The sequence below is a fragment of the Mytilus californianus genome, unplaced genomic scaffold, assembly GCF_021869535.1.
Source record: "Mytilus californianus isolate M0D057914Y unplaced genomic scaffold, xbMytCali1.0.p SCAF_111, whole genome shotgun sequence".
NCBI classification, from domain to species: domain Eukaryota; kingdom Metazoa; phylum Mollusca; class Bivalvia; order Mytilida; family Mytilidae; genus Mytilus; species Mytilus californianus.
The window spans coordinates 34,126-60,410 of NW_026262595.1; the positions used below are offsets into that span (position 1 = coordinate 34,126).

Genomic DNA, 26,285 nt, shown 5'->3' on the forward strand with positions numbered 1-26,285 from the left:
TTGAGTTAATAACGTTCATTATTCTGTATAGTTATTGCTAAATAATGTTGGTAAAATGACGAGTGAAGTGAAAAAAAAAATCTGAAAATATGCATAGATCTACGGAAAATCCCAAATTATTTCTTAAATAAGAATGGTAACGTATGAATGAGTATAAAATATGAAGTAAAACCATTTTTTGATTCATATTTTAGATGTAATAGACCAAAAACTTTGTGTCAGCTTATTCGTGGCGAAGTGGTGATCAAAGGGATATAACTCTGTACACGCAACGTAGGAAATTGTTCACAACGGTATATTCGAGCAGAGACATATCATACAATCCGAATATCTTCTATTATATGTCTCTGATTCGAGTAATAGTAATGATTGTAGTTATATTTCGACACTTTCTTAAATAACTATTCCATATTTTATGTTCCTTCACATTTGTAACATTAAGATGGTCATGGATTGGTTGAATATTGCATTTAATCAAGTAATTACAGGTTTTAAATTTTAAAAACTTCCCTGATAAGAAGACAATTATTGACAAATTACTTTCCTCTGAAACTTGGAACTTATAAATTGCTTTCTACTCATAAACACCCTTTTGATAGGTGGAATATACATTCTAACACAACATCAATTGTGAAACCATATTTCTCTTAGAGTCAATTTAATTTTAAAGATTCGAGGCTTGCTGAGCAATGAATATATTCTAATTTTCACTGTCAAAAGTGGGGAAATAACGTTTTGATAGAGATTCTGTAGGGGAATGCTTACATACCTGTCAACTGACCCGGATTTTGCGAGTCACACCGGGGAATTTTCAACAACAAAAAAGAGCTCACCCGAGATGTTGCCCGGGTGATCAAATAACCCGTTATTTCGACATTTGACCCGTTTTCACCGGTATTCTTGTGCTCTAAGACTTTTCATAAGTGATTTTTGTTTGACATATCGGCAAGTTCGTAATTCTTCCTGGACAGGAAGTTTAACAAGCTGTGCTAACTGTCAAATTAAGTGACCCATTAAGTGCATGGCTTCACTTGACAACTTTTGTGGCAAACACACTGTTAATTAACCCCAATTACCTTAGCCTCAGGTCAAAAATAATTTGACTTACTTCCCCTTTTTTGTTACTTCAAGTTTTCACAGTGTACTCCTTAAACTGATGTTTCTTCGTAAAAAAGATTAAATCTAAGGCAAATTCAAAGCAAAGATATATATGACTAATACTTAAATGATTTTTACTTTCTTAGGACAACTAGAAATTGAATATTTTGAAAATTATAAAGGGATGCAAAGCATGTAACATTTGGCTTAAGGGTTAACTTAAACACAATGCAGTCATGACAATGATACACTAATAGGGGGTATGTCTTAAATTATGAATATAGTATTATAAACTTATGATTTAATGGTTAGTTTTAGAGTTTTAAATTATTTTCAGTAAATACTTAACCATGTGAACATGTTTTTGGAAACTTCGGTTTAAAATATAAAAAATGTCCCCTAAATATTTTAATGCAGCTGAAAAAAGTTCGTACGCGTTATGACCTGAGATTTCCTTTCTCAATGCAGGTCATGCATTTGCATCTTCAGAGTTACAGGTATGTGTTTCTCTTAAGATAATTAAACAGTACATGCATGACAATGTATGTTAGCAAACTATCTTTGTTTTTCAATGATCTGCAAAGAGATGGGTTCTTGTTATGTGACATCGATGATTGTCAGGCAATGTTATTGGTAGCCTTTTTGCATGGTTTAACAATAGCAAATTCAGAGGAAAGCAAGAATCTTTCAGGGGCGGAACCAGGATTTTTGGAACGGGGTGATATTCCATATAATAGAACAAATATCGTCGATTTCATGCTGAAAATGATTATATTTTCCAATCAAAAAAGGGTGGGGGGGGGGGGGGGGGTCGTATGCCCTCTATGGCCCACCCCTAAATCCGTCACTGCCTTTGAATTATTAATTGAATTTTGACGAATGAAGAATTGATATCAAACGCAATGTTGCTTATAAAAGAACTGATATGAATGAGAGACGGTATTCGACTAGTAAAAGAGAAACAAGAGAAAGGTTTAATATCCAGTTCTGTTGATGATTCGTCAGCATAACTCGTGTTACAAGAGAACATTTCATTACAATAAAATACAATATGGAAAAACTGAAAATGTAGACAATGCATGCTTCAAAACTGTGAACATTGATATTAATACTAATGACTGCAGGATATCCCTGCTGCTACGAAGTGTGGAATTCCCACCATGCCGTCACTAGGTTGGGTATATTTGGAATATTTCATAATACTGATTTTTCCGGATTGTAAAAGAAACGTAAATAGTATAAGGGAGAGCTCGAGATCATTTCACGAGAAACAGAAGGGAAATGTGTAACACAGTGTTTAAAGCCAATCTGTTCATTTGTTTACCTCCTTCTCATCAAATCAGTATGAACTTTTGAGGTGTTTCGAACTATGAAATACAAAATGGTTGACATGGGAGGCTTGGAAAGCTGAACATGCAGAAAGTCTGGCCAACCCTATAGGGAATTGACGGCTTGAAGCCGTCTTTTCCCAAAAACCATTAATAGTTTTTGAATTTACAGTACATTGTTGATGGCCCAAAATATTAAACTGGAACCAGCACATAAATACTTTAAATTTGGGAAATTAAATGTTTACTTAAAACAGTGGATAATTACAAACATAGTGACACCATGTATACAACCAAATTTTATTGGATGATACATATATATATAAATTGAAATCTCAAAATCTCAAAATGAAAACATGTAAATCATTGCAGAATTTATTTTTGTCAAACGATTGAATGTTTGTTAGTCATCTACTTCAAATAACCCTTAGTTGAATAAGGAATATATATATATATATATATATATATATATAAGTCTAAATTGAAAACAACGTTCAAACCTATGATTGCGTTGGATAAAAACCGCAATTTTTATACGTGTGCATGCAAAACAAATTTCTTGGTAGAGGGGTCTAAATACAGCACAAACAACATTTTCCAAAAGACCAAAAAAGTGAAAAAATATATTTAAACAAAACACATTTGAGTAACAGGTCGAACAACGGATTTTCTTAAACCCTGCTGACTGCCATTGGCGATTGCCAAATAAACGGATCACAAGATGTAACAAAATGGATCTTTATTATTAATTTTATACCAAAAAGAAAACAATAAACTTGCGGAAAAGATGGTATACCGCAAACATGAGGTGCAAAACTTTGTACACCATATCCGGATTTCGACAATTAATGTATCTTCAGTGATGTTAGGAATCGAAACAGTATTTGAAAGGCCATATAATTTAGGATAGACTCTTGAATTTTGAAGAGTCGAAATAGGATGAACGGATCATATAAATCCGAAGGCAAATATAATACAAGCCCAAACGAAAAAATATAAATAAGTCTAAATTTAAAACAACATTCAAACCTATGATAGCGTTGGATAAAAACCGCAATTTTATACGTGTGCATGCAAAACAAATTTCTTGGTATATATATATATATAGGCCAATCTGCCAGCTTTGATTCCGTCTATGAAAATTAATTCCTAGTCGGGAATTGGACATGTATAGAATATATGAAATGCAAAAAATGCAAGAAAGCATCTGTAAAGTAAACATGGTAAATTGAAATCATTGTAGCCTCATTTTTTTACAGGAACTTAGCTAGATCTTTTTTTTAGGCAAAATGTATTTTAAAACTCTTGGAAGCAATAAAATACCATCAGTAAATACTAATTATATTTACTGTTAGACAGTAAGAACAAAAAAGTGGTTATTGCTTTGTAAACATTGGGATCCGCAATTTTGACATAGGAAACAAACTCTTATCAATCTTGGATTTAAGAATATTGCTCCCATTGCCAGCATATCATGCATTTTATAATCAGTTATGGGAAAATATATCTTTAAATTTGTTTTCTACACTTACTATCCTATGCTTCAATTAATGTTTAATGTTTTAAATTCATAAAACACAGTATGTTCCTTTTCACGGGTTCAACCCATCATAAAGCAATTCTTTTCTATACAAAGCTCAATGACACTAAAAACAAATATTCTATGGGATTTGGGTTTGCAGCATCCAGTCATTTAAAAATACAATCGAAACATAATAACAAATATGTGAACAAAAATTTAGAATGGCAGGTGTTACGCTAAAACAGTCCTTATCACATTCTCTTCACTAGAAGTATGATCAACAGCCTGCACAATCTATAAAATACAATAACAAAATATTAGAAACAATTCACAACTATATGAATAAAAAAAAAAGAAAATTGAATAAATACTGTAAATTGGGCAGTGTACATGTGCATCTATTGAATTGTACAATTCTATAAGAATAGTCGTATACGTGTGAAAGACAGTACCTATAAAACAAAATTGTTTTTTTCTTACAAAATAAAAAAAAGTCAAACAGACCTTAGCAGCAATTAAATTATAAACGTCTAGACTGCTTGAATGCAAACCGTCGAATGATTAAAATTCCCGCTTAGCATACACGGGTGAATCCACCCGTGCACATTACTACACATAACGGTACTCGTTATGCCTTGTAACGAAAGAAAATTTATAGACATCGTTCAAAAAGACGATGAAGAAAAAAATATGGTGGTGCTGTTTATGGGAGTAAACATTTTACATACGTGTACTTTTTGTGTCGATAGATTGACCTTTATCTGTCAAATCCAGGTGTTTGCCATTCAACTGAATGTTGGCATTCATTGAATGAACATTTGCATAATAGGTTATAAAGATGATCTGCTACATCACTGTTATACATATATTGATATGATATAAAGCAGCACTCCAGATTATAATGATAGTAAAATTATGCATATAAGTGCATTAAAACAACAATACAAACAGTATTACAGTGAGATTAAAATCCCTATCATTTTTTCATTAACCAACAGATCTTGAGGTCATCCGAGTAGACAGTACTCCAGTACTTTGATTTTTGTTTGTTTTTATCTTATTCATTGTTTTTTACGATTTTAGATTTTCTTTTCTTCTATACATTGTGATAGTTAAATAAACACCACAAACATAATCTACTTCAATCCTTCTGATAAATTGTGGTAATAGTGATAAATATTTAACATTGTCATTGATATTTTTATTGATTCCTGTTTGAATTATGTATTTTATTACTGGTATTATGACGATTTAGTGATTTTCTTGAATTAAATGGAATAAAAACAAAAGGATGGTAACCATTATACTTTTAATTGGATATAAAAAAGAAGATGAGGTATGATTACTAATGAGACAACTCTTCACAAGAGACCAATGACCAAATAGCGTTTTAGGAAGCAGGTGTTGTTTATATATCGCAAATAAATAATCACATGTAGCAAGAAAAAAGTCTGAATATGATGTAATCTAAGAAGTAAGTTATTTTGCATTGTGAATTGTTATAGTGAATGGAAAATTTTTTGCACATATTTTTGCCAAGTGACTTTTATTCAAACGTGTCTTTGATCCATCTTTATGGATGTTGTTGATATTCTTTTTGTTTTCTTTTCTTAACAAGCTATATATATATTAACGAAGAATCGGCGTGTTCCAAAGACCAGCCAGTTTAGAAAATAAATTGAAGTTGGTTTTGGGGGAGTTTATTTCCATGTTTAATATGGGTTTTTTTTATATATTTTTGTCATTACTGCTATTTTTTAAAACGTTTTATCTTGAATTTATAATCAGTAACGTCCGAGCGGAGAACGTGCAAAAAAAATAATAATTCCAAGTCTTAGGGTTTTCACGAGAGGATATTTTGTTGCCACAACATTCTCCGCTGGATGCTACAAAATATAACCACTTAACCAAAAATACATTCATTAATATGTATGGCCGGGAAAATGGCATAAAAGCAGAAAGAAGCTATTCTTCTGGATGGCCAATATTTTTTTATTTTTCAGGCTAGCCGGAAGAATAGCCACTGCCTTATAAATAACGGCGGAAATTAATTAAAACATGGGCAGATTGATCACCACTGGACATAACAGTCAGTTTTTGGCCACGAGTGCTATGGCGTGTTCTGTCACCTTTGTAAGCTAACAGCAACATCACCAATATGCGCTTCACACAGAAACGATGAACGAAAAGTGCAAAGTCTGTCACCATTGTCACCGAACAGGACATTCAACGTCATAAATGTACAAACAACACCGAAACAATGAACGAAGAGTGCCGAGGCGTATTCTGAAACAATTTTTACTGGAGAAAACAGTCAGTTCTGGCCACGCGTGCCAATGCGTAATTTGACACCTTTGTCATCTATCAGAACATACAACGTCACCAATATATACACAACACTAAGGCGTATTATTTCACCATTGTCATCAAAAATGACATTGAAATTCACCAATATGCGAACCACACCGAAACGATGCACAAAGAATGCCATTGCGTGTTCTGCAATCATCGCCACTGGACAGAACAGTTCTGGTCACGCGTGCCAATGCGTATTGTGTTACCATTGTATCTATCAGGACATACAACGTCTCCAAAACGAACATCGAAACGATTTATAAAGAGTGCCAAGGCGTATTCTGCAACAATTGCAACTGCACAGAACTGTCAATTCTGGCAACGAGTGCCAATGTGTGAAGTGTCACCATTGTCACAGGACATTCAACGTCACCAATATGAAAACCACACCGAAACGATGTGCGAAGAATGCCAAAGTGTATTCTGTCACCATTGTCACTGGACAGGACAGTCGGTTCTGAGAAGATTAGAATGTGACCCATCTGTTCAAGGAATGTAGTGAAGTGTACGTCCGTTCAGATGATTGAACACTGTAGTCAATACATGTTCATGCAAGAGGTGAAATTTTTTCCTCCTCTGTTCATTTTTTTTTTTTATATTACCTGAATAGTTTTTTATAGAGAAATTTGTGTTTTTCTATGAATAATGCATTGTTTGATAAAGGATCTAGTTGCTCCATATTACTACAGTTAAAATACGTTAATGACACAATTTTAAACAGGAGATGTAGGATATACACCAAGAGAGACGGCAACCTAATTAAAACCAAAAACCAAAAAATAAATACATAAATGATCAGTTTTTAACTTGAATAGACAAGTTTCTGGTGAGTGTAAAAATCATATTGCAGGATATTTCTCACCCTCGCTGTTAATGTGATGGCGTTAATAGAACTAAGACACTGATCACGATATATTTGAAGACGGGTATGATTTCTACAACCTGAACATTGAATCTTGTGACATACCCACGTGTAGTTGAATTTTTTCTTTCTTCCAGTGATCTTATGATTTGATATCTTTACTTGCCTCTCAGAAATGCAGTCGATTTCAATTAGATTATATCATAAAACTTCTTGAAAGATGTACGAAGTGCTGTTTCTTGGATTTTTTCTTGAGTGCCAATATCCAACAAACAGCTATCACCATAGATGCGTAAGCAAGTTTCATGTAGAAGCGGACACATTCTGGACCTGCTTTCTCATTGTTGTTTTTGTATCTTCCCGTTAGTGACCAACCTTCTGGTAGCTGAAAGTTTTTATTGTGTGTATTAGTTTTACAACAGACGATCAAGATAATTAGAAGGGTGCAATGTTCTATTAATGTAATAAATATTCCTATCACCATAAAACGCAGTAATGTTCCTTTTTTTTTACATAAAAATAACATCATATAATATAAATTTGATATGTTCTCACTTAACGGTTACATGTCTTTTAATAAGTTATCACAATATGATAAACACGGAGCAGAATCTTTTTTAGTTATAGATTGATCGTGTAAACTTGTCTCTCATCAAACTTCTCTCGCGCTTATGACACAATATAAATATATCATGTTCAAGTTTTCACAAACGGTAAAAACGGTGAATATATTTCTTCTCTCATAATAATCATAGTATAATATTGCTTTTTGAATAAACATAAACTACAAGAATAAGAACTATTTCCATCAATGGGTGGAGTCTGTATAGGGCGAGTTTGTACTGTGCCAAGATTGACATGTCCCGCGGTTGTGATGTACCGAGATGTGTCTACCAATCAACCTTATGTGGGTCTAGGCAGAAAAATTGTCAAACATGGCACTAAAATGACACAAGACTAGACTGTTGTGTGAGGAAGTGTCGTCAATTTGACTCCATCGTCTTCAGTAAACCTCTCACATTCGTTTGATCTGATTGAGCTTTTGATTTTGCAATTTGACTACAGACTTTCCGTTTTGAATTTTGCTCAGAGTTCGGTATTTTTGTTATTTTACTTTTTTGTATAATTTTAATATGCAAAACAGACTTATTAGCCAATTGGAACAAAATTTTGCAGGAATTTTCATTCGAGGATATATTTGAGATTTTCAAGTTGATCAGAAATTTAAAATGGCAGTTGTTACGAAAATTTGCATGAAATGTAAAGATTATTTGAGGAATGATCGCTTGGTATTGTGAATTTGGATTTTGAGGTTTTTGTTCCAATCCGAATCAAAGACATTTGGCACCAAGGGTCAAAGTTTAACATAGAATGTTCAATCCTTAAAGAAATACATACTTATAGTTTTCTCAGAAACCATCTCTACCATTTAAACGAGAAATTTGCACTACAGATACTAGGATGATCCTATAAATATAAGCATTAGAAGTTTCTTCTTTGCCAAACCAAATAATTATTAATGATCACCATGTTGCAACATAATAGAAACACCAGATGATGCACAAATGCACCAATTTAAAGCTATTGATACTGACCTAACAAAATCAAGTATAGATACCCCTGGAGAACAACATTTAACGAGTAACCATATGTATTTGTATTGAATACAAATAGCGTCTTTTTTAAAACAGTCTCAAACATTTAAAATAATCTTGAATACATGATAGAACGATGATCATATACTAATTTTGAGTATTTGGTGCCAATGTGAAATCATAAAAAGCTATCACCAATTCAAACAGTTTAACATAGAACCAAATGAGAAAGACATTCAAACCAAAGCATGCACAAATGCTACCAGGATAGTGAACGCCATACTAAAAATACATTGCAGATAAGCCCACAAATTCAATAAAAAAACACCTTTTCAAATCTTTTAATCACAATTCATTTTGTGTAAAGCTTCAAAAATGTGATACCAGCAGTAATGCTGCCCTCTTATTCGGTTAAAAATGCCGATATATCACTTTCAACTTATCATGCTTTGCGTGGGAAGAAGCAAGTTTTGGTTTTTATCCCATTTTTTCCTGATACTTTTATTTTTCTCCATTTTTTATTTTGACTTGATTTATTGTAAATATACTGCACATTACGTATAATTATTATCGTACTAATTTTTCATATATTTTAGTTGCACATGTCGTTGAACAAGATCATCAAGTTCGGGTATAAAAGCCTAAACCCACCTAAAAGCTGGAGAACACATAGACCAGTAATTCTATCGGATAGTTAAGGACTAAAATGACAGAACCAATTTGCCAAAAATCAGCAGAGCAATATAATTTGGTGGTGCCAAAGAGGTAGAACCATACAACATGCTGTCAGGTGGGTTAAAGCCAACCTAGAAACAGATATTGAACATGTCTGAAACGGTAACAGAGGTTACACAAACATAGGATACTCAGATTTCTGATTGGAGTTATTCTGATTATTTTTTTTTTAAGTTTGTAGATAACACAGGTATACTTGTTTGAACTCGCGATAAACCACACGAAGTCATTTCTTGGATGTGTGCTTATTTTTCCTTTCTTGGAGTAAGGGAGACAACTTGCATAACACACGACGCACATTTTTTAAACCCAAATGCCGCTACAGGCATGCAATTACTTCGCCTTAAGGTGGTATGAGAGTATAAATTAAAAATGATAGAATTTGTTCATACTTTGCAAAAACGTTGTATATATTGTGATATGTAAAAATAAAATAAAATGAAAATGATAGGTTACCGAGTTTTTTCTCAAGGTTGTGAAAAAGTGACACATTATGTATTGATTATACAGGAAAAAACATCATTATGTGAAAGAAGCTTAACTAAATGATATAATTGAAATTAAAATACGAAAATATAGCATTTAGTGAATGTTTTCAGAATATCAAAAGAAAAGATAAGGTCATCGTACGTTTTTTTCTGCTAGAACATAAAATAGCAACATTTCATGTAAATTCATGTAGAACATGTGATATGTCAGAGTTACCTTCCTTAATTTGTCATTTAAAAAACATTGAAAATCAAGCAAAAATATTCTACGTTTGTAAAATTTTATGAATATAAGTTAAAATATTATAAATTTGTTCATATAAATCAAAATTCACATTAGTTTAAAATTGCATTCCTGCATCAAAATTTGCTGACTTGGTTGAAAATCTGAACCTATTGTGCTCTGCTATTTTACAATTCAAGATGGCGAAAGACACCCATTCTACTTTAAAGGGAGATAACTGTAATAGTAAAAGTTTTTATACTGAAATGTTAAAGAATTTCTCATTTTTCATTTGTAGCAAGAAAACAAGTTCGGTGACACAATTTTGTCTTCATGTTTTCGTAAAGCATGGTATAAAACCTATCTTCTCATATTCTATTCCAAAATTCTATCTCACAGATATTTGTGTACTCCCAAAAAAGTGTTCATTCGTGAATCATCACGACTTTAAGTTTGAAAAATAGCACTGTGACCCATATTTCTATTATATTTTTGAACAAGCTTAGTAAAATCTATATTTTGGCAACATCTCAAAAATACCGAACCCCAAGGAAAATTCAAAACGGAAAGATCTTAATAAATGGAAAAATCTAGAGCTCAAACACATCAAACGAATTGAAAACAATTGCCATATTCCTGCCTTGGTACAGGCATTCCCTTATGTAGATAATTTTATCTAAGGGCATATATATACCTCATGATTCCCCTTAAACGAGTGGGCCTAGATGACACTTTAAATGAGTGGGCCTAGATGATAGTTTAAATGAGTGGGCCTAGATGATACTTTAAATGAGTGGGCCTAGATGATACTTAAATGAGTGGGCCTAGATGATACTTAAATGAGTGGGCCTGGATGATACTTTAAATGAGTGGGCCTAGATGATACTTAAATGAGTGGGCCTAGATGATACTTTAAATGAGTGGGCCTAGATGATACTTAAATGAGTGGGCCTAGATGATACTTAAATGAGTGGGCCTAGATGATACTTTAAATGAGTGGGCCTAGATGATACTTCAATGAGTGGGCCTAGATGATACTTTAAATGAGTGGGCCTAGATGATACTTAAATGAGTGGGCCTAGATGATACTGTAAATGAGTGGGCCTAGATGATACTTTAAATGAGTGGGCCTAGATGATACTCAAATGAGTGGGCCTAGATGATACTTTAAATGAGTAGGCCTAGATGATACTTTAAATGAGTGGGCCTAGATGATACTTTAAATGAGTGGGCCTAGATGATACTTAAATGAGTGGGCCTAGATGATACTTTAAATGAGTGGGCCTAGATGATACTTTGAATGAGTGGGCCTAGATGATACTTTAAATGAGTGGGCCTAGATGATACTTTAAATGAGTGGGCCTAGATTATACTTAAATGAGTGGACCTAGATGATACATTAAATGAGTGGGCCTATATGATACTTTAAATGAGTGGGCCTAGATGATACTTTGAATGAGTGGGCCTAGATGATACTTAAATGAATGGGCCTAGATGATACTTAAATGAGTGGGCCTAGATGATACTTAAATGAGTGGGCCTAGATGATACTGTAAATGAGTGGGCCTAGATGATACTTTAAATCTCGATGAACAACAGTCGTATTTTGTATTAATCTACATAAACGCTGTAAATCTTCAGCGTTTTAAAACAATAGAGATCACAGAAGATCAGCGATTATCAAATCTCATTAATCCATTGAGATCAAACATGGGGAATAACAAAATAGGGATTGACAAGAGAAGTTGAAAAAAGGGGGGTCGGTTGTGTCGACATTGTTAGGGTTCCTCCAGAGATGCAGTGAATTCGATAGTTTTAATGTTCTATTGTAAGGTATACCAAATAATGAAATTTGATAATTAAACAATATTGCTTGAGGTTTTGTCTGCTGGAACATGTATATCGTTAGGGGAGGGTAACGCATCCGCACTATTTTAAATGATAAGGAATTTGTATGCTTCTCATACGTGTCCTTGATATCGACAACACATTTTTTTTAAACCACAGGTTTTCATATCTAGATATTTTACAATTTTTAAGCGCTAAGTCACCCGAAATCTGGAAAAAAAAATTGGCAGACTACAAGGACTTTATAAGATCAGCCTTTAACACCAAAAGATTTAATATCTTGTTAGGCAAAAACTTTTGCCTATACGTTATTGAAAAATATAGTTTGTCAAGATAAACTAAAACCGTGCCCCTCCCTCATGAAATATGAAGTCGCTGCCTTGTGCAGCTGACTTGTATGAGTGGTACTTTGCATAAACATAACAGTTAAATATACTAGGTTACAGCTATTTTAATACTTTCAAACATTTTACATTATTATCAGCATCTTATCTCTGCTCCTCAACATTTGTTATAGATTTTGGATTTCAAAAATTTTGCCTCGGGCATCACAGAAAATACATTAATTGTCGAAATTCACATCTGGTGCATTAACATTGGTATCATTGATGTTATTATCTGTATATTCTTATTAACAACAAGACTGGTATCTTTGATGACGTTGTATCAACAAAGTAATATGTTACATAAACCGTTTTATATTAAATGATATTTCTTACCCCACCACCATTTTACCATTTTAAGTATTAAATATAAATAGAATAGTGAAACGCATAATTTATCTTTGTCGTTGGACATAATATTAGATGACTATGTCGTAACACAATCTCTCAAAGCTTTCCTCCATTGTGACTGAACCGAATGCGATGATTTACTGGAATTTTAGTTGCAAGGGGAACATACTAGTATATGGCTTCTGTAAGTGGATTAGTAACTGTTTACCTGTCTAAGGCACTTGAGCCCCCTCCCTCTTTCCCAACTGGGATTTGTTTTTGATCGTTTTGCTCAATCATTAGGTTTTTTTAAAGCGTACTATTTTGTTATTGTTCGTCTTTGTCCAACAATGTCTTGTTTGTTTTATTTGCTTGTTCCGGTTAGTTGTTATCCTGCGAATAGATGTGTTGTACACGACACATGACCAAGATACAAGCAGTAGACACTATATAAATTTTAGATGTTACTTTTTTAATTAATTCTATAAGCGAAAAAGAATTCAGTAAATTAGCTCATTTACTAAATTCTCATCGTGCAAACGCACATTAATTATTGATGTATTAGTCCATATTATTTCTAGTATACCGTACGAACCTGGTTACCATCTGTTTTTATCTCACTCATTATATCAAAAACAAGTAAAACGCCAGTTTTAGACTTGGTCAGACACGATGGCCAATCTCTTTAATCAATATCTCAAAGGCAAACGATATTGAGTTTAAAATAAATTCCAACAAACACAAAACAATCAGTGTTCCCTCTGGTTTGCATCTAAATAGACGACCAACACAGAACTATTCTTATTTCTGTGACTGCATCTTAGGATCCTTTACGATATATAATTTACTTAATCTGCAACCAATTCCATCTTCATGCCTAATATATCATATACTGTGTTACAACTCTAGATTCTACCGACGAGGAAAGGTAACACTAGCCCACCGAAAGCTTAATGTTTAGTACATTCTAGGTTGCCGAGTGGTCTACAGCGCTGGACACAGTGCAGGCGGTGTTGTCTCGATATCTCAATAGCATGAGTTCGAATCCCGGCGAAGAAAAAAACAAAAATTTGCTTGCGCAAATCTGCAGAAATAACATTGTTGTGCTGATATTTAGAGTAATTATGAATATAATATGTGTTTCAGCCGTTTATCACATTCACTGGTGATCCAATGGATGAATCCGATGTAAAGTTGTCACTTGTTTAGACGTACTAATCAAATAATTATTTTTGTGACTGCATCTTACGATTCTTTACGAAAGATAATTTCGCTAATCTACAATCAATTCCATCTTCATGCCTACTATAACATGTACTGTGTTTCGACTCAAGATTCTACTGACGAAGAAAGGTAAAACTAGGCCACCGAAAGCTGCATTTTTAGTTCAGTCTTGGTGGCCGAGTGGTCTAGAGCGATGGACACAGCGCAGGCGGTCTTATCTCGATATCTCAATAGCATTAGATCAAATCAAGGCAAGTGAAGAACAAAAATTTGCTTGTGCAAATTTGCAGATTTTACATTTTATGCGGATCTTTAGAAATTTATATATTATCATTACAGGAAAATTTAAAGATTAATGAATCATCATTTTTGTCTTACTGGGTGGAATGTCATAGAATGAAAGAGATAAGAGTGTCAATTTAGCGGCAACATAGTAAACTATGTGTATTAAGCTGTATATTTCAGAAGGTAGAAGACCTGAATGCTTCATACCTTCTATACAGATGCCTTATGTTACAAAGTTTCTGTCTGTCATTTGTCATCTTCTATGTAAAGATAAGAAGATTTCCTACCTAATTTTCATGGTTCAGAAATTGCTTTAAAAAAGTGTATAGTTTTTTGTCATGAATTTCTCACTCATTATAAAAGGTTTTATTTCTTGTTTTTACTTGTCCCTGATTCTGATTTTCCTTAATAGTATGTATTGAATAGATTTAGGTATAAAGGCCGAGTCCAAAATATGTCCTCAGTCAAAACACATATTTTTCTTATCGCCAGCAACACCATCTGGTAAATGACATCTCAAAGAGATTGAAGAAAAAAACTTAAGAAAAGAACCTATTATCTTATTCATGTTATTTACAGATGTGCTGTTAAGTTTTCCGGTCGTACATGTCATAATTTATGTAATAAAAATGTTGAATTTAAATTTGAATTAAAGGAGATTGATATATCAAACATGTTTGGAATTAAATAAAATATGATTTGGGTTATATATCAAACAGCAACCCTACAAACACAAAAATCAAAGATCAAAATACAAACTACATACGACAAACATGACAAATGTCTACAATTTTTTAAGCTCTTAATTTCCTGGAGTCTAAAAAATTTGGAATAAACTTATATAGCAAAATTTATCAAAGAACAAATGTATACATATACATTACCGGTAATTGTATTTACATTTATTTGATAAATAATTGAATATACATACCTGTATAATTCCTGTATAATTATCAGGTGCAGCAGCGGGTGGAATGAATGGTATTTATACTGGTTACAGAGAGATTAAAGGAGCTACAGACATGTCAACCGCTGTAAAGAGAACACAGTAAGGGTTTATATTGGCACTGACATGTCCTTTATAGTGTTTTAACAGATATTTTATCTTTTCACATCAGCCCCATAGGGTAAATCATAAAAAGGAGCAACCGGAAATCATAAATGGAAGAAAAACATACCACCATATGGCTAGAATAAGGTTGAGTAAGAAAGACAGTCTACAGAACACTAAAATTATCAACCTCATGGAGGGAGGGGGTAGGAAGGCACTTCTATTAAAATTTGATGGTTGGTTATTATTTTGAAAGATGATCTGAACAATTATAGGAAATATTCAATGAAAATTTTTTGCATAGCGGTGTAAAATAAAAAGATATTTTATCTTTTCACATCAGCCCCATAGGATATATCATACAAAGGAGCAAATAAAAACAATGAGTGGAAGACAAACAGACCACCATGGCTATAAGAAAAAGGTTGAAAAGGAAAGACAGTCCTCAGTACACAAAACAGAAAGCTAAAGATTGATCATGAGCAATACCAATCTCACGGTGGGTCGGCGGAAGACACTTCCATTGAAGTTTGGTGGATGTTCATTATATAAAAAGATAGCTTGCACAATTATAGGAATCAATCAACTTAGGTTTTATGCTTTGCAATGTTATGTAACTTCTGACCCCCCCACCCATGCCCCCACCTCCTTTTACTTTTAATTTATTCCTGGAATATTAACACCCCTAAGACATGAAGAGAGCCAAATTTGTGATACATTATTGTTCAGATGTTCAGTTTTATTTACATTTTGTCATTTTGAGGCCTTCTATAGCTTGCTAGTTTAAGTTGAAGTGAACCTAACTGATCAGGTTTCAATTAAATACAAAAGTTATAAAGTATTATACTTTATGATTGGATAAGAAATTGTGATAGTATTTTATTAATGTCTTATGAATGTAGAAGTGATAATATAAAATTCAGCACAAGATGTGTATTGATATCAAAGTTGATTACCCACAATTGTTTTCTTCAAAATATATACCAAGGGAGACAATTCAGTCTTAGTTGTCCATATTTACGAACAGTTTACTTAACTTCAAATTAAAGTACAAAATTGAGCCAGAATATCTCCACAATACTATACACAGAGATATTTTACCAAGTCACATAATACATAAAAGGATACCAGGAATAGCCAAAAACATTTGTACATTACAACAGATCACACACATGTATCAACTCCATTTCCTCAATAAAAAAAATTAGATGCACAAACAAAATCCAGACAACTACGAAAAACAATTGGTCCAGAAAGTCTTGACAGGAAGCTATATATATAGCTAGCTAAGGTAGACACAGTTGTTGGTTGATAGTGCTGCTGCTCCAGAAAACATGTATTTCCCTTTCAAGACTTGAAAAGAGAGCTTCTTAAAACTACTTTGAACAAAATGTTCATAAAAAAATAATTAAATGTAATAATTTCCATGTATCATAGCTATATAGATATAAAACTTTTTGGAATGAAGTCTGATTGGCTCGCTCACAGCATATATTTATTGCTACTATTTATTTTACAGGATGTTAAATTTTATAGGTAAAAGAGGAGCTGCATCGGCACAGTCAGTGGGAGTAATAGGTAGGTTTATTGTCTTACCCTGGAATGAGCAAAGTCACTCTGGGTCAATTTATTACACTAATTGAGACATATGTATGTATGTAGCCTCACCCCATAATCAGCAACTTGCTCATCTTATAATCAGCTAATTGGCAAGGTGTTAAGTTATTTTCTGAAACATACCTAGAAATTTTGTTAGACATAAAATGTATGTTTTTGTTTGACCCTCCTACAGAGGAATTTGGTAAGAAGTTTTTCCTAAAATTCATTACAGATGAATTATTCTCTGACATTTTAAGATCCAACTACTCTTATTCACAAAAAAATCTTGATTAAAAATACTGGTAAGTCATTCACATTTCAGTATAACGATCAATTTTAATTCGTAAGATTTTTTGGGAAAAGAGTTGCAGCATCCAACAGTTTCTGTGTAATAACTCTTATGACCGATTCAATCAATGTTTTTAAAATTTGAATATGTAGTTACTGTGATGACTAAATGGAGGTCAGTTTGGACATTGCGATTTTCTTGTTTCCCTTTCAAGAGTTATGGTTCTTTATTGATTAGAAAACGACACGTTATGCCATTTCTGTGCAATTAGTTCAGAACCTTTCATCCAATACTTGTCAAATGTTGAACTGTTGTTACTGATGGCGAAATGTATGGCAATATAAATATTGACAATTTTCACTTATATATTGATTGGGTGAGGGCACTGCATTTTGTTTATGGGAAATAAGTTGAGAACTTGAAATAAATACTTTTCAAATTTTGATTCACAAAACGGAAGTCATTTTTTTTAACTTCTTTCAGTTTTGCTGTTAAAGAGTATGGCCATTAAGTGCTTTAACAATGACACTATTGAATGTAATAAAAAAACACTTCGTTTGCTGTCATTTGTACAGCTTGTTATATATTTGGTGATATTTTGTTTGTTAAGGGGTGTTCCACAATCATGCATCATTTACAGCAATAAAGAAGAAGAATTTTTAAAACATTCTTTTACCATTTATCAACACAATTTACTTACAATCTGATGTGTTCAAATCAGAACACCCGATTTTTTACCTATGGGGAATTTCATGTTATGAATGCTATAGGTGTAATACCACCAAATCATAGTACGTCACATCCGGTTGCATACGAGAATAGGTCGAAAAAAATATTCCCTTGAATTTGACAGTTGTAGGTAATTGATCCTACATTTCATTGCAGTAAAACATTTCTGAGTCATAAACATATATCTTGGGTATTTCAAAGCACCATTATTTCTTCATTTGGGGTTTCATTAGAATATTTTGGAAACTTGAGGTTACATGGTTACTAAAGCTTGTACACAGGTTAAAAAAGGGGGAAAATTTGATTGGTTAACTTCCAGTGATGGTTATTTTCTTATATGCAATGAAATGTTATGTGAAATTTTTTCTATAGTTCTGGACAGGATAAAACTTTACTCATGCCAAGTATTTCTTTATTTGAAACAAAGATAAATTCTGCACAATTTTTTGAAAAGTGCAAATTTAACAAAGACTAATAGGGGAAAATCAATGGTGGTATTACACCTATATAGATCATTCTTTTCTGAAAAAAAAAACAAAAAATGTTCATAGTTGGTAATTATATGAAAAATAGACTGTATGGTAATGGTAGTCACACACTATTATGCACCATGACAAAATATCCAGGGGCAGATTGTTGAACCCCTGTCAATCCCACACACGGTACACGATTTGTACAGTTTTCTAAGTATTAACATTAAGGTGATCTCTATTTCTAGCTTTGTTGTACAGTTTATTTGCCGTGGGATTACAGTGGCTAAGTATTAAGATTATGGTGTTCTCTATTTCTAGCTTTGTTGTACAGTTTATTTGGCGTGGGATTACAGTGGCTAAGTATTAACATTAAGGTGTTCTCTATTTCTATCTTTGTTGTACAGTTTATTTGGCGTGGGATTACAGTGGCTATGTATTAAGATTAAGGTGTTCTCTATTTCTAGCTTTGTTGTACAGTTTATTTGGCGTGGGATTACAGTGGCTATGTATTAAGATTATGGTGTTCTCTATTTCTAGCTTAGTTGTACAGTTTATTTGACATGGGATTAGTTTATTTGGCATGGGATTACAGTGGCTATGTATTAAGATTATGGTGTTCTCTATTTCTAGCTTTGTTGTACAGTTTATTTGGCGTGGGATTACAGTGGCTATGTATTAAGATTATGGTGTTCTCTATTTCTAGCTTAGTTGTACAGTTTATTTGACATGGGATTAGTTTATTTGGCATGGGATTACAGTGGCTATGTATTAAGATTAAGGTGTTCTCTATTTCTAGCTTTGTTGTACAGTTTATTTGGCGTGGGATTACAGTGGCTAAGTATTAAGATTAAGGTGTTCTCTATTTCTAGCTTTGTTGTACAGTTTATTTGGCGTGGGATTACAGTTAGCTCGGGGTGAAGATGATGAATACAATACTATTACAGCAGCAACTGCCACAGGTCTTCTATACAAATCTGCAGGTAAGAACATGTCCAGTTTTTGTTAACCTGTTTAGAAGGTACCTATGATAGAATTATTTTGCAACTTTTGTCTATTCCAGAAACTGTCCTTATTTTAAATGTATACTGGTACTTGAATCAAAATACAGTAGACGCCAGCAAATCGGATACTCAAAATGTCACCAAAAAGTATCTCATTACCCTATATATTCAATTAGAAAATATATGAATATTCAAAAAATGAGTTGTCCTTATCCTGAAATGTTACTAGCCCTGAACACTGCTATAGAAAAAGGTTAGGATATTTTTTTCTTGATTTTTATGCCCCTGCGGTAGCGGAGGGGGCATTAAGTTTTACCCTTGTCCGTCCGTACATACGTCCCAAAAATGGTTTTCGTTCTCTAACTTTAGTTTGCCTCAACCAAATGTTATGAAACTTATACACAATGCTTATTACCAAAAAACACAGATCAAGTTTGAATTTTGGTGGCGTCGCTCTAACCGTTCTAGAGTTATGCCACTTTACAAATGGAAAAATTGCTGAATTTTTCGATTCCGTTCTCTAACTTAAGTTTGCCTCAACCAAATGTTATAAAACTTATACACAATGCTAATTACCACAAAATACAGATCAAGTTTGAATTTTGGTGGTGTCACTTTTACTGTTCTAGAGTTATTCCCCTTTACAAATGGAAAAATTGCTGAATTTTTCGCTTCCGTTCTCTAACTTAAGTTTGCCTCAACCAAATTTTATGAAACTTATACACAATACTTATTACCACAAAACTCAGATCAAGTACAAATTTGGATAGCGTCACTTTTATCGTTCTTCAGTTATGTCCCTTCATAACTTTATATGATATGCAAGCAGGGGCATCATCTGTCCCATGGACACATTCCCCATTTATTTTTTTATGGTACAACACAATGTTTGTGTAAAAATTGATCATCTGGTTATATAATACTCATATTTGTTTTCTGCTTTTGAATCCTTTAATTAAAATAAATCAAATTTACTGATTATTTATGTGAATAAATAACTACCATCCATAGTTTGTGTCTTTATTTGATTAAAAAATGAAGTAATATCCATATTTATACATGTCTATTTATGTGTCAACAACAAAGGTAACTTAAGCTTTAAATAACTTTCTCAAAAGTACAGTACAACCTTTCTCACACTGTGTAATTTTTATCAGCTTGTCTCATTAACCTGATGGTTAAATAAATTATTTCTTCAATGATATTTAATATATATATTAAAAACTAATTTGCTTCTATCATTCAATAAAAATGTTATGGAAAGAGGCTTAAATTTTTATGGAAAATTATTATATATCTGAAGTTCAGCAAATTATTTTTTCACTATCATTTGTCGCAGAGTCTCTAAACTGAAATCTTACTTGTTACATATTTCATTTTATGCCCCCGCCATAGCGGTCGGGGCATTAAGTTTTACCCTTGTCCGTCTGTATGTACGTACGTCCCAAAATTGGTTTCCGTTCTCAAACATGAAATTGCCTCAACCAAATGTTATGAAACTTATACACAATGCTTATTTACACAAAACACAGATCAAGATTGAATTTTGGTGGCGTCACTTTAACCGTTCTAGAGTTATGCCCCTTTATAAAAGGAAAAATTGCAAAATGTTTTAGTTTCCGTTCTCTAACTTAAGTTTGCCTCCACCAAATGTTATGAAATGTTTACACAATGCTTATTACCACAAAACACAGATCAAGTTTGAATTTTGGTAGCGTCACTTTAACCGTTCTAGAGTTATGCCCCTTTATAAATGGAAAAATTGCAAAATTTTTATTTTCTTCTAAATATCAAGTAATTTTTAAAATTGGAGTTATCTTCCTTTGTCCATGATTATAGTTGAATCAACTACAATCAATGCTTTATACAATGCAATGTTTAATTTTGACTTCCACTGATAAAACACAGATCAGGTTGAATTTGGGTAGTGTCACTTTAACCATTATTGAGTTATGCCCCTTTATAAATCGAAAGATTGCAAAATTTTTAGTTTCCATTCTGTAACTTAAGTTTGCCCCAACCAAACATTATGAAACCTATACACAATATTCATTACCACAAAACTAAGATCAAGTACAATTTTTTGTTTCCGTTTTCTAACTTTAGTTTGCCTCAACCAAATGTTATGAAACTTATACACAATGCTTATTACTACATAATACAGATTAAGTACGAAATTTGGTGAGAACACTTTTACCACTCTTGAGTTATGTCCCTTTATAAACATAAAAATTGCTGAATTTTTCGTTTCCATTCTCTAACTTTAGTTTGTCTCAACCAAATGTTATAAAATTTATACACAACCGTTCTAGAGTTATGCATTTTTACAAATAGAAAAATTGCTGAATTTTTAGTTTCTGTTCTCTACTTAAGTTTGCCTCAACCAAATGTTATGAGACTTTCACACAATGCTTATTACCACAAAACTCAGATCAAGTTCAAACTTGGGTAGCATCACTTTTACCGTTCTTCAGTTATGTCCCTTTATAACTATTATGCTAGGCAAGCGGGGGCATCATCTGTGTCCACATGTGGACACTATCCACATTTATTTAAATAATGAAATATAGTTTGATTATCAATGAAGATAATCATGATTGATGAAATAATAATACATCAAGTTTTCTGAAGATTCTGTTATTGTTCAGGTCATGGTTCTTGAGGCTACACATAAAAAATGTAAAAGAGGGGAAAAAGTGTCCATGACATGTGGTCATGCACATGTTACATAGTTTTCTGAAGATTCTGTTATTGTTCAGGTCATGGTTCTTGAGGCTACACATAAAAAATGTAAAAGAGGGGAAAAAGTGTCCATGACGTGGTCATGCACATGTTACATAGTTTTCTGAAGATTCTGTTATTGTTCAGGTCATGGTTCTTGAGGCTACACATTGTTTAGGTCATGGTTCTTGAGGCTACACATTGTTCAGGTCATGGTTCTTGAGGCTACACATAAAAAATGTAAAAGAGGGGAAAAAGTATCCATGACATGTGGTCATGCACATGTTACATAGTTTTCTGAAGATTCTGTTATTGTTCAGGTCATGGTTCTTGAGGCTACACATAAAAAATGTAAAAGAGGGAAAAAGTGTCCATGACGTGGTCATACACATGTTACATAGTTTTCTGAAGATTCTGTTATTGTTCAGGTCATGGTTCTTGAGGCTACACATAAAAAATGTAAAAGAGGGGAAAAAGTGTCCATGACATGTGGTCATGCACATGTTACATAGTTATATCTGGTAAAAGTAAGATTCCTCTGTTTAGAAGGGATTTATATGTATATTTCAATAAATTATTCAGAAGAAGGTACATTAGTTTAAAATTATATTTCTGATTCTGTGAACACACAGGTTTTATCAAAATTTCTGTCACAAACTGCATTTGTATTTATAAATAAAATGCATCCATTTGAAATGTAAGGGCATCCATCTTATTACAAAGGAAGAAAATGAATAAAGACACCAATTTTATTAAGAAATAGTCCTTTTTATTAAGCAGAAACAACATTTTCCTGTTCACAAGATTGTAATTGCACAACTTCTGACTTTATTTCCTGTCAGAAAAAAAAAAACATTGAAAATATCTGATTGAACATGAATTTGGCAGAATTTTCATGAATATTCCCATCAGGTTTGCTGATGTATTCTTATATCCAACATTTGTTTCCCCCTTTAAAATTAACATGTAACATATAGGAAAGGGTTTGGTGTTTGAAATAATATTACAATAGCCAATATATTCGTTTAGCTGATATTTGAGTAGGCGGAGTGTACTGTAACATTGGTTTTGATGCATTCCAGATGAAGAAGTCAATGACTTGGTATAGAAATTAATCTAATTATTATTTTTCTTTTCCAGGTGGACTCTAAGAGTCATTAATAGGTGGTGGAGTTAGACTTGGTATAGAAATTAACCTTAATTATTATTTTTCTTTTCCAGGTGGACTCTAAGAGTCATTAATCATGTTAATAGGTGGTGGAGTTAGACTTGGTATAGAAATTAACCTTAATTATTATTTTTCTTTTCCAGGTGGACTCTAAGAGTCATTAATCATGTTAATAGGTGGTGGAGTTAGACTTGGTATAGAAATTAACCTTGATTATTATTTTTCTTTTCCAGGTGGACTTTAAGAGTCATTAATAGGTGGTGGAGTTAGACTTGGTATAGAAATTAACCTTAATTATTATTTTTCTTTTGCAGGTGGACTCCGGAAGTCATTGATAGGAGGTGGAGTTGGACTTGGTATAGCTGCAGCTTATGTTTTATTTATGAAATCAGACACTTTTAAATCATACATGACCAGAAATAGATAGAACTGTCAGCATAAATGATTGGGTGTATGTGTATGGTGTCCTTTATACATGAGTGTATGTATGTTTATGGTGAAGTTTATACATGTGTGTATGTATGTTTATGTGTGGTGTGTACATATGTTTGTATGTATTATTTTAATGTGTGAATAAACGCAAGTGGTGTGCGTAAATTAGATTGTGTGTGTATGATTGATATGAGATATATGATGAATTTTTAAAAAGTTTATAATTTTAAAAGCTGTACTTGTTTTCAGGAATTTTGAATTAATTCTTTATTGTCAAATAAGTAAAGGATGATACTTGTTAAAGAATAACGTGAACTGTTGTCTATCTCAGTACTGTTTAAAACTCAAAGGCAGAGGTTTATCAGTACTTTTGAGTGCTGTTAAAATTTGTTTTTAAAAGAAAATATGATTAAAGTTTTACCTCCTCTTAAATTAGATTTTCTTTCATATTATAGGATTAAACACATTTTTTCTAGAGGTTATTGATGTGTAAACCGGGGCGATTAACTCACAAACTGAATAAAAGTCCGAAGGACTTTTATGTTAAGTTTGTGAGTAAGAGCCCCGGTTTACACATCAATAACCTCTAGAAAAAATGTGTTTAATCCTTATAATTCTTCAGTCAAACATTCGCGATTTTTAGTTAGGATTTTTTGTTTGATGGCTACTACCATCAAATGCACATGTCGTAACTAAGGATTTAGCCGCCATATTGAATTTCTAAAATCCGTAAATATTCGATAAATGCAACAGAATCTAAAATGAAATAGCACCTACCTCAAAAACTGCATTTTAATGAGATATTATCCGAATTTGAAGCGTACAAGTAACGAAATAATCTTTCGCTTGAAAGTTTTCATTTGTATGACGTCGTGTTTTGCCATGACGTAAATGCGCTAAATCATTCATGAAATTTCGCGGAATTTTTCATGAATTTTAATTTTATGCATTTTCAAAGCTTTAATGCAATATTTTTTTGGTTACATATGCATTAAAATAGAAAAAAAAACTTATGTTTTTGTTTTTCAATCTCACTTTGCTGAAAATCCCGGACTCCCTGCATATGCATGTGTATCGCGCATGAATAGATGGTACGAAAGAAGTTTCGGAAACATGGTTTATCGAAGTGTAAACCAAGGTAAAAAATTCTAATTGACCAATCCGTTTCAAGTATTTATAGATATGCAAATCATATAAGAATTATCAAATAATATACTTCACATGATGATTAAATGTCAGGTTAACATGGTAAATCCTATGAAGAATATTCATATTTCTCTGCCTAAAAACGTCTGAGCAATTTAAAAATAACATTTAATGTCTCTATTCTCTATTCAATAACCACTTTAATTGGCAAATTTTATCAGACAACTTGTGAGGTTTCAATATGTTTATGTGGACTTTAGATGCCACAGCTTATTAATTGGGAATTTAATGAGTTTAGATCATCCTTCCAGTTTATATACATCATTGAACATTTTAGAATTTAGTGTGGAATGTATTTCATGGGGTCTTTTGTTGATAATTTTATTGTTCTTGTTAAGTGACTGTGCTATGGACATCTATCCCACATCTGACCCTCTTATGGAATTATACCCCATACCTATATCAAATGTTAATGTTAACATACATTGTATATGTTTACATACTTTGTAAATGTTAAGATTTCCATAAAGTTTTATGTATATTTTATCACTTGTCCTGTGTTTTCATAAATATACATCTCATGTTTTTCTTCTCCAAGCTGAGATTTTGTAGGTAAAACCTGTAAATAAATGTGTTAACAGATTGTTGTTTAAATCAATATTTATACCAATCTCTCTGTCTCTCTTTGTCTATATCTCTCTCATCCATAGTGAAATAAAATCAATTAAATGATGATGAAAGATTCAAATACTATATTCTTGTCATGGATACTTACCATTGATCTTTAAGCAAACAACAATCAAGTAGCCCATCAATAATTATTCATTTGGATGAGATTTAAATTTGTTATGATTTCTGTTCTGTTTCATATATATAAGTTTTATTATTAAAAGGTTTATTTTGTATGAGCATTAGAGGCTGTACTCGCCTGTTCTGTGTCATGACAATTATAAAAGAAAGAAAAATGCATTAAATTATAAGAGGATATTCATGATTGTTCCTATATATTGTTTTTTTCTGAACTTTAGAATGAATATCTGAATTCTGTTCGATTTCTAGGGCATGAATGAGATGCGTCAAACTCAAATGGTTAACTTCAATTTAGGCTTTACATGATCTTTCATTCTATATCACAAAACTTCATAGTTAATGCATTGAATTTTCAAAAAGCACTGATACAGTATAACTACAAAACATATTCCTGGATGTTTGCTTATTGCATAAGAAGGACAATTTAAAAATCTTATTTGTAGTGTACGAAAACATGTATGACTTTCTATTCCAATTAGCGATAACAGTAGTTTACAGATGATCAAATGTTAAAATCCATTGAAAGACAAATTTGAATCCTTATTGATGATATGAAAGAATACGTAGCGGAGAGGGCATTAAGTTTTACC

The 26,285-nt window shown here is 32.5% G+C and overlaps 1 protein-coding gene across 5 annotated transcripts; it reads left to right on the forward strand.

Moving 5' to 3' along the window:
• Window positions 1-15,225: 15,225 nt before the first annotated feature.
• On the forward strand, window positions 15,226-25,872 carry LOC127721041 (mitochondrial import inner membrane translocase subunit Tim23-like). Of its 5 annotated transcripts, XR_007991056.1 has the most exons (6): window positions 15,226-15,324; window positions 16,847-16,905; window positions 18,736-18,791; window positions 18,865-18,937; window positions 19,270-19,397; window positions 23,622-25,872. XR_007991056.1 is itself a non-coding variant. In XM_052227729.1 (4 exons), exons 1-4 carry the CDS (start codon window positions 15,251-15,253, stop codon window positions 23,732-23,734), a joined length of 357 nt encoding a protein of 118 aa, XP_052083689.1. In that variant the 5' UTR covers window positions 15,232-15,250; the 3' UTR covers window positions 23,735-25,788. The 5 variants fall into 5 exon arrangements, 1 of the variants encoding a protein (XP_052083689.1); XR_007991059.1 differs by lacking the exon at window positions 18,865-18,937 and having other exon boundaries at window positions 23,622-25,788; XR_007991058.1 differs by lacking the exon at window positions 18,736-18,791 and having other exon boundaries at window positions 18,882-18,937; window positions 23,622-25,788.
• The last annotated feature ends 413 nt before the right edge of the window (window positions 25,873-26,285 follow it).

Bases quoted from the DNA above. Each gene is read 5' to 3' on its own strand.
- LOC127721041 (XM_052227729.1), top strand. From the start codon at position 15,251: ATGAATGGTATTTATACTGGTTACAGAGAGATTAAAGGAGCTACAGAC. The intron at 15,325-16,846 runs GTAAGGGTTTAT...TTTATTTTACAG, and splicing joins ACCGCTGTAAAGAGAACACA to GATGTTAAATTTTATAGGTA. The intron at 16,906-19,286 runs GTAGGTTTATTG...CTCTATTTCTAG, and splicing joins ACAGTCAGTGGGAGTAATAG to CTTTGTTGTACAGTTTATTT.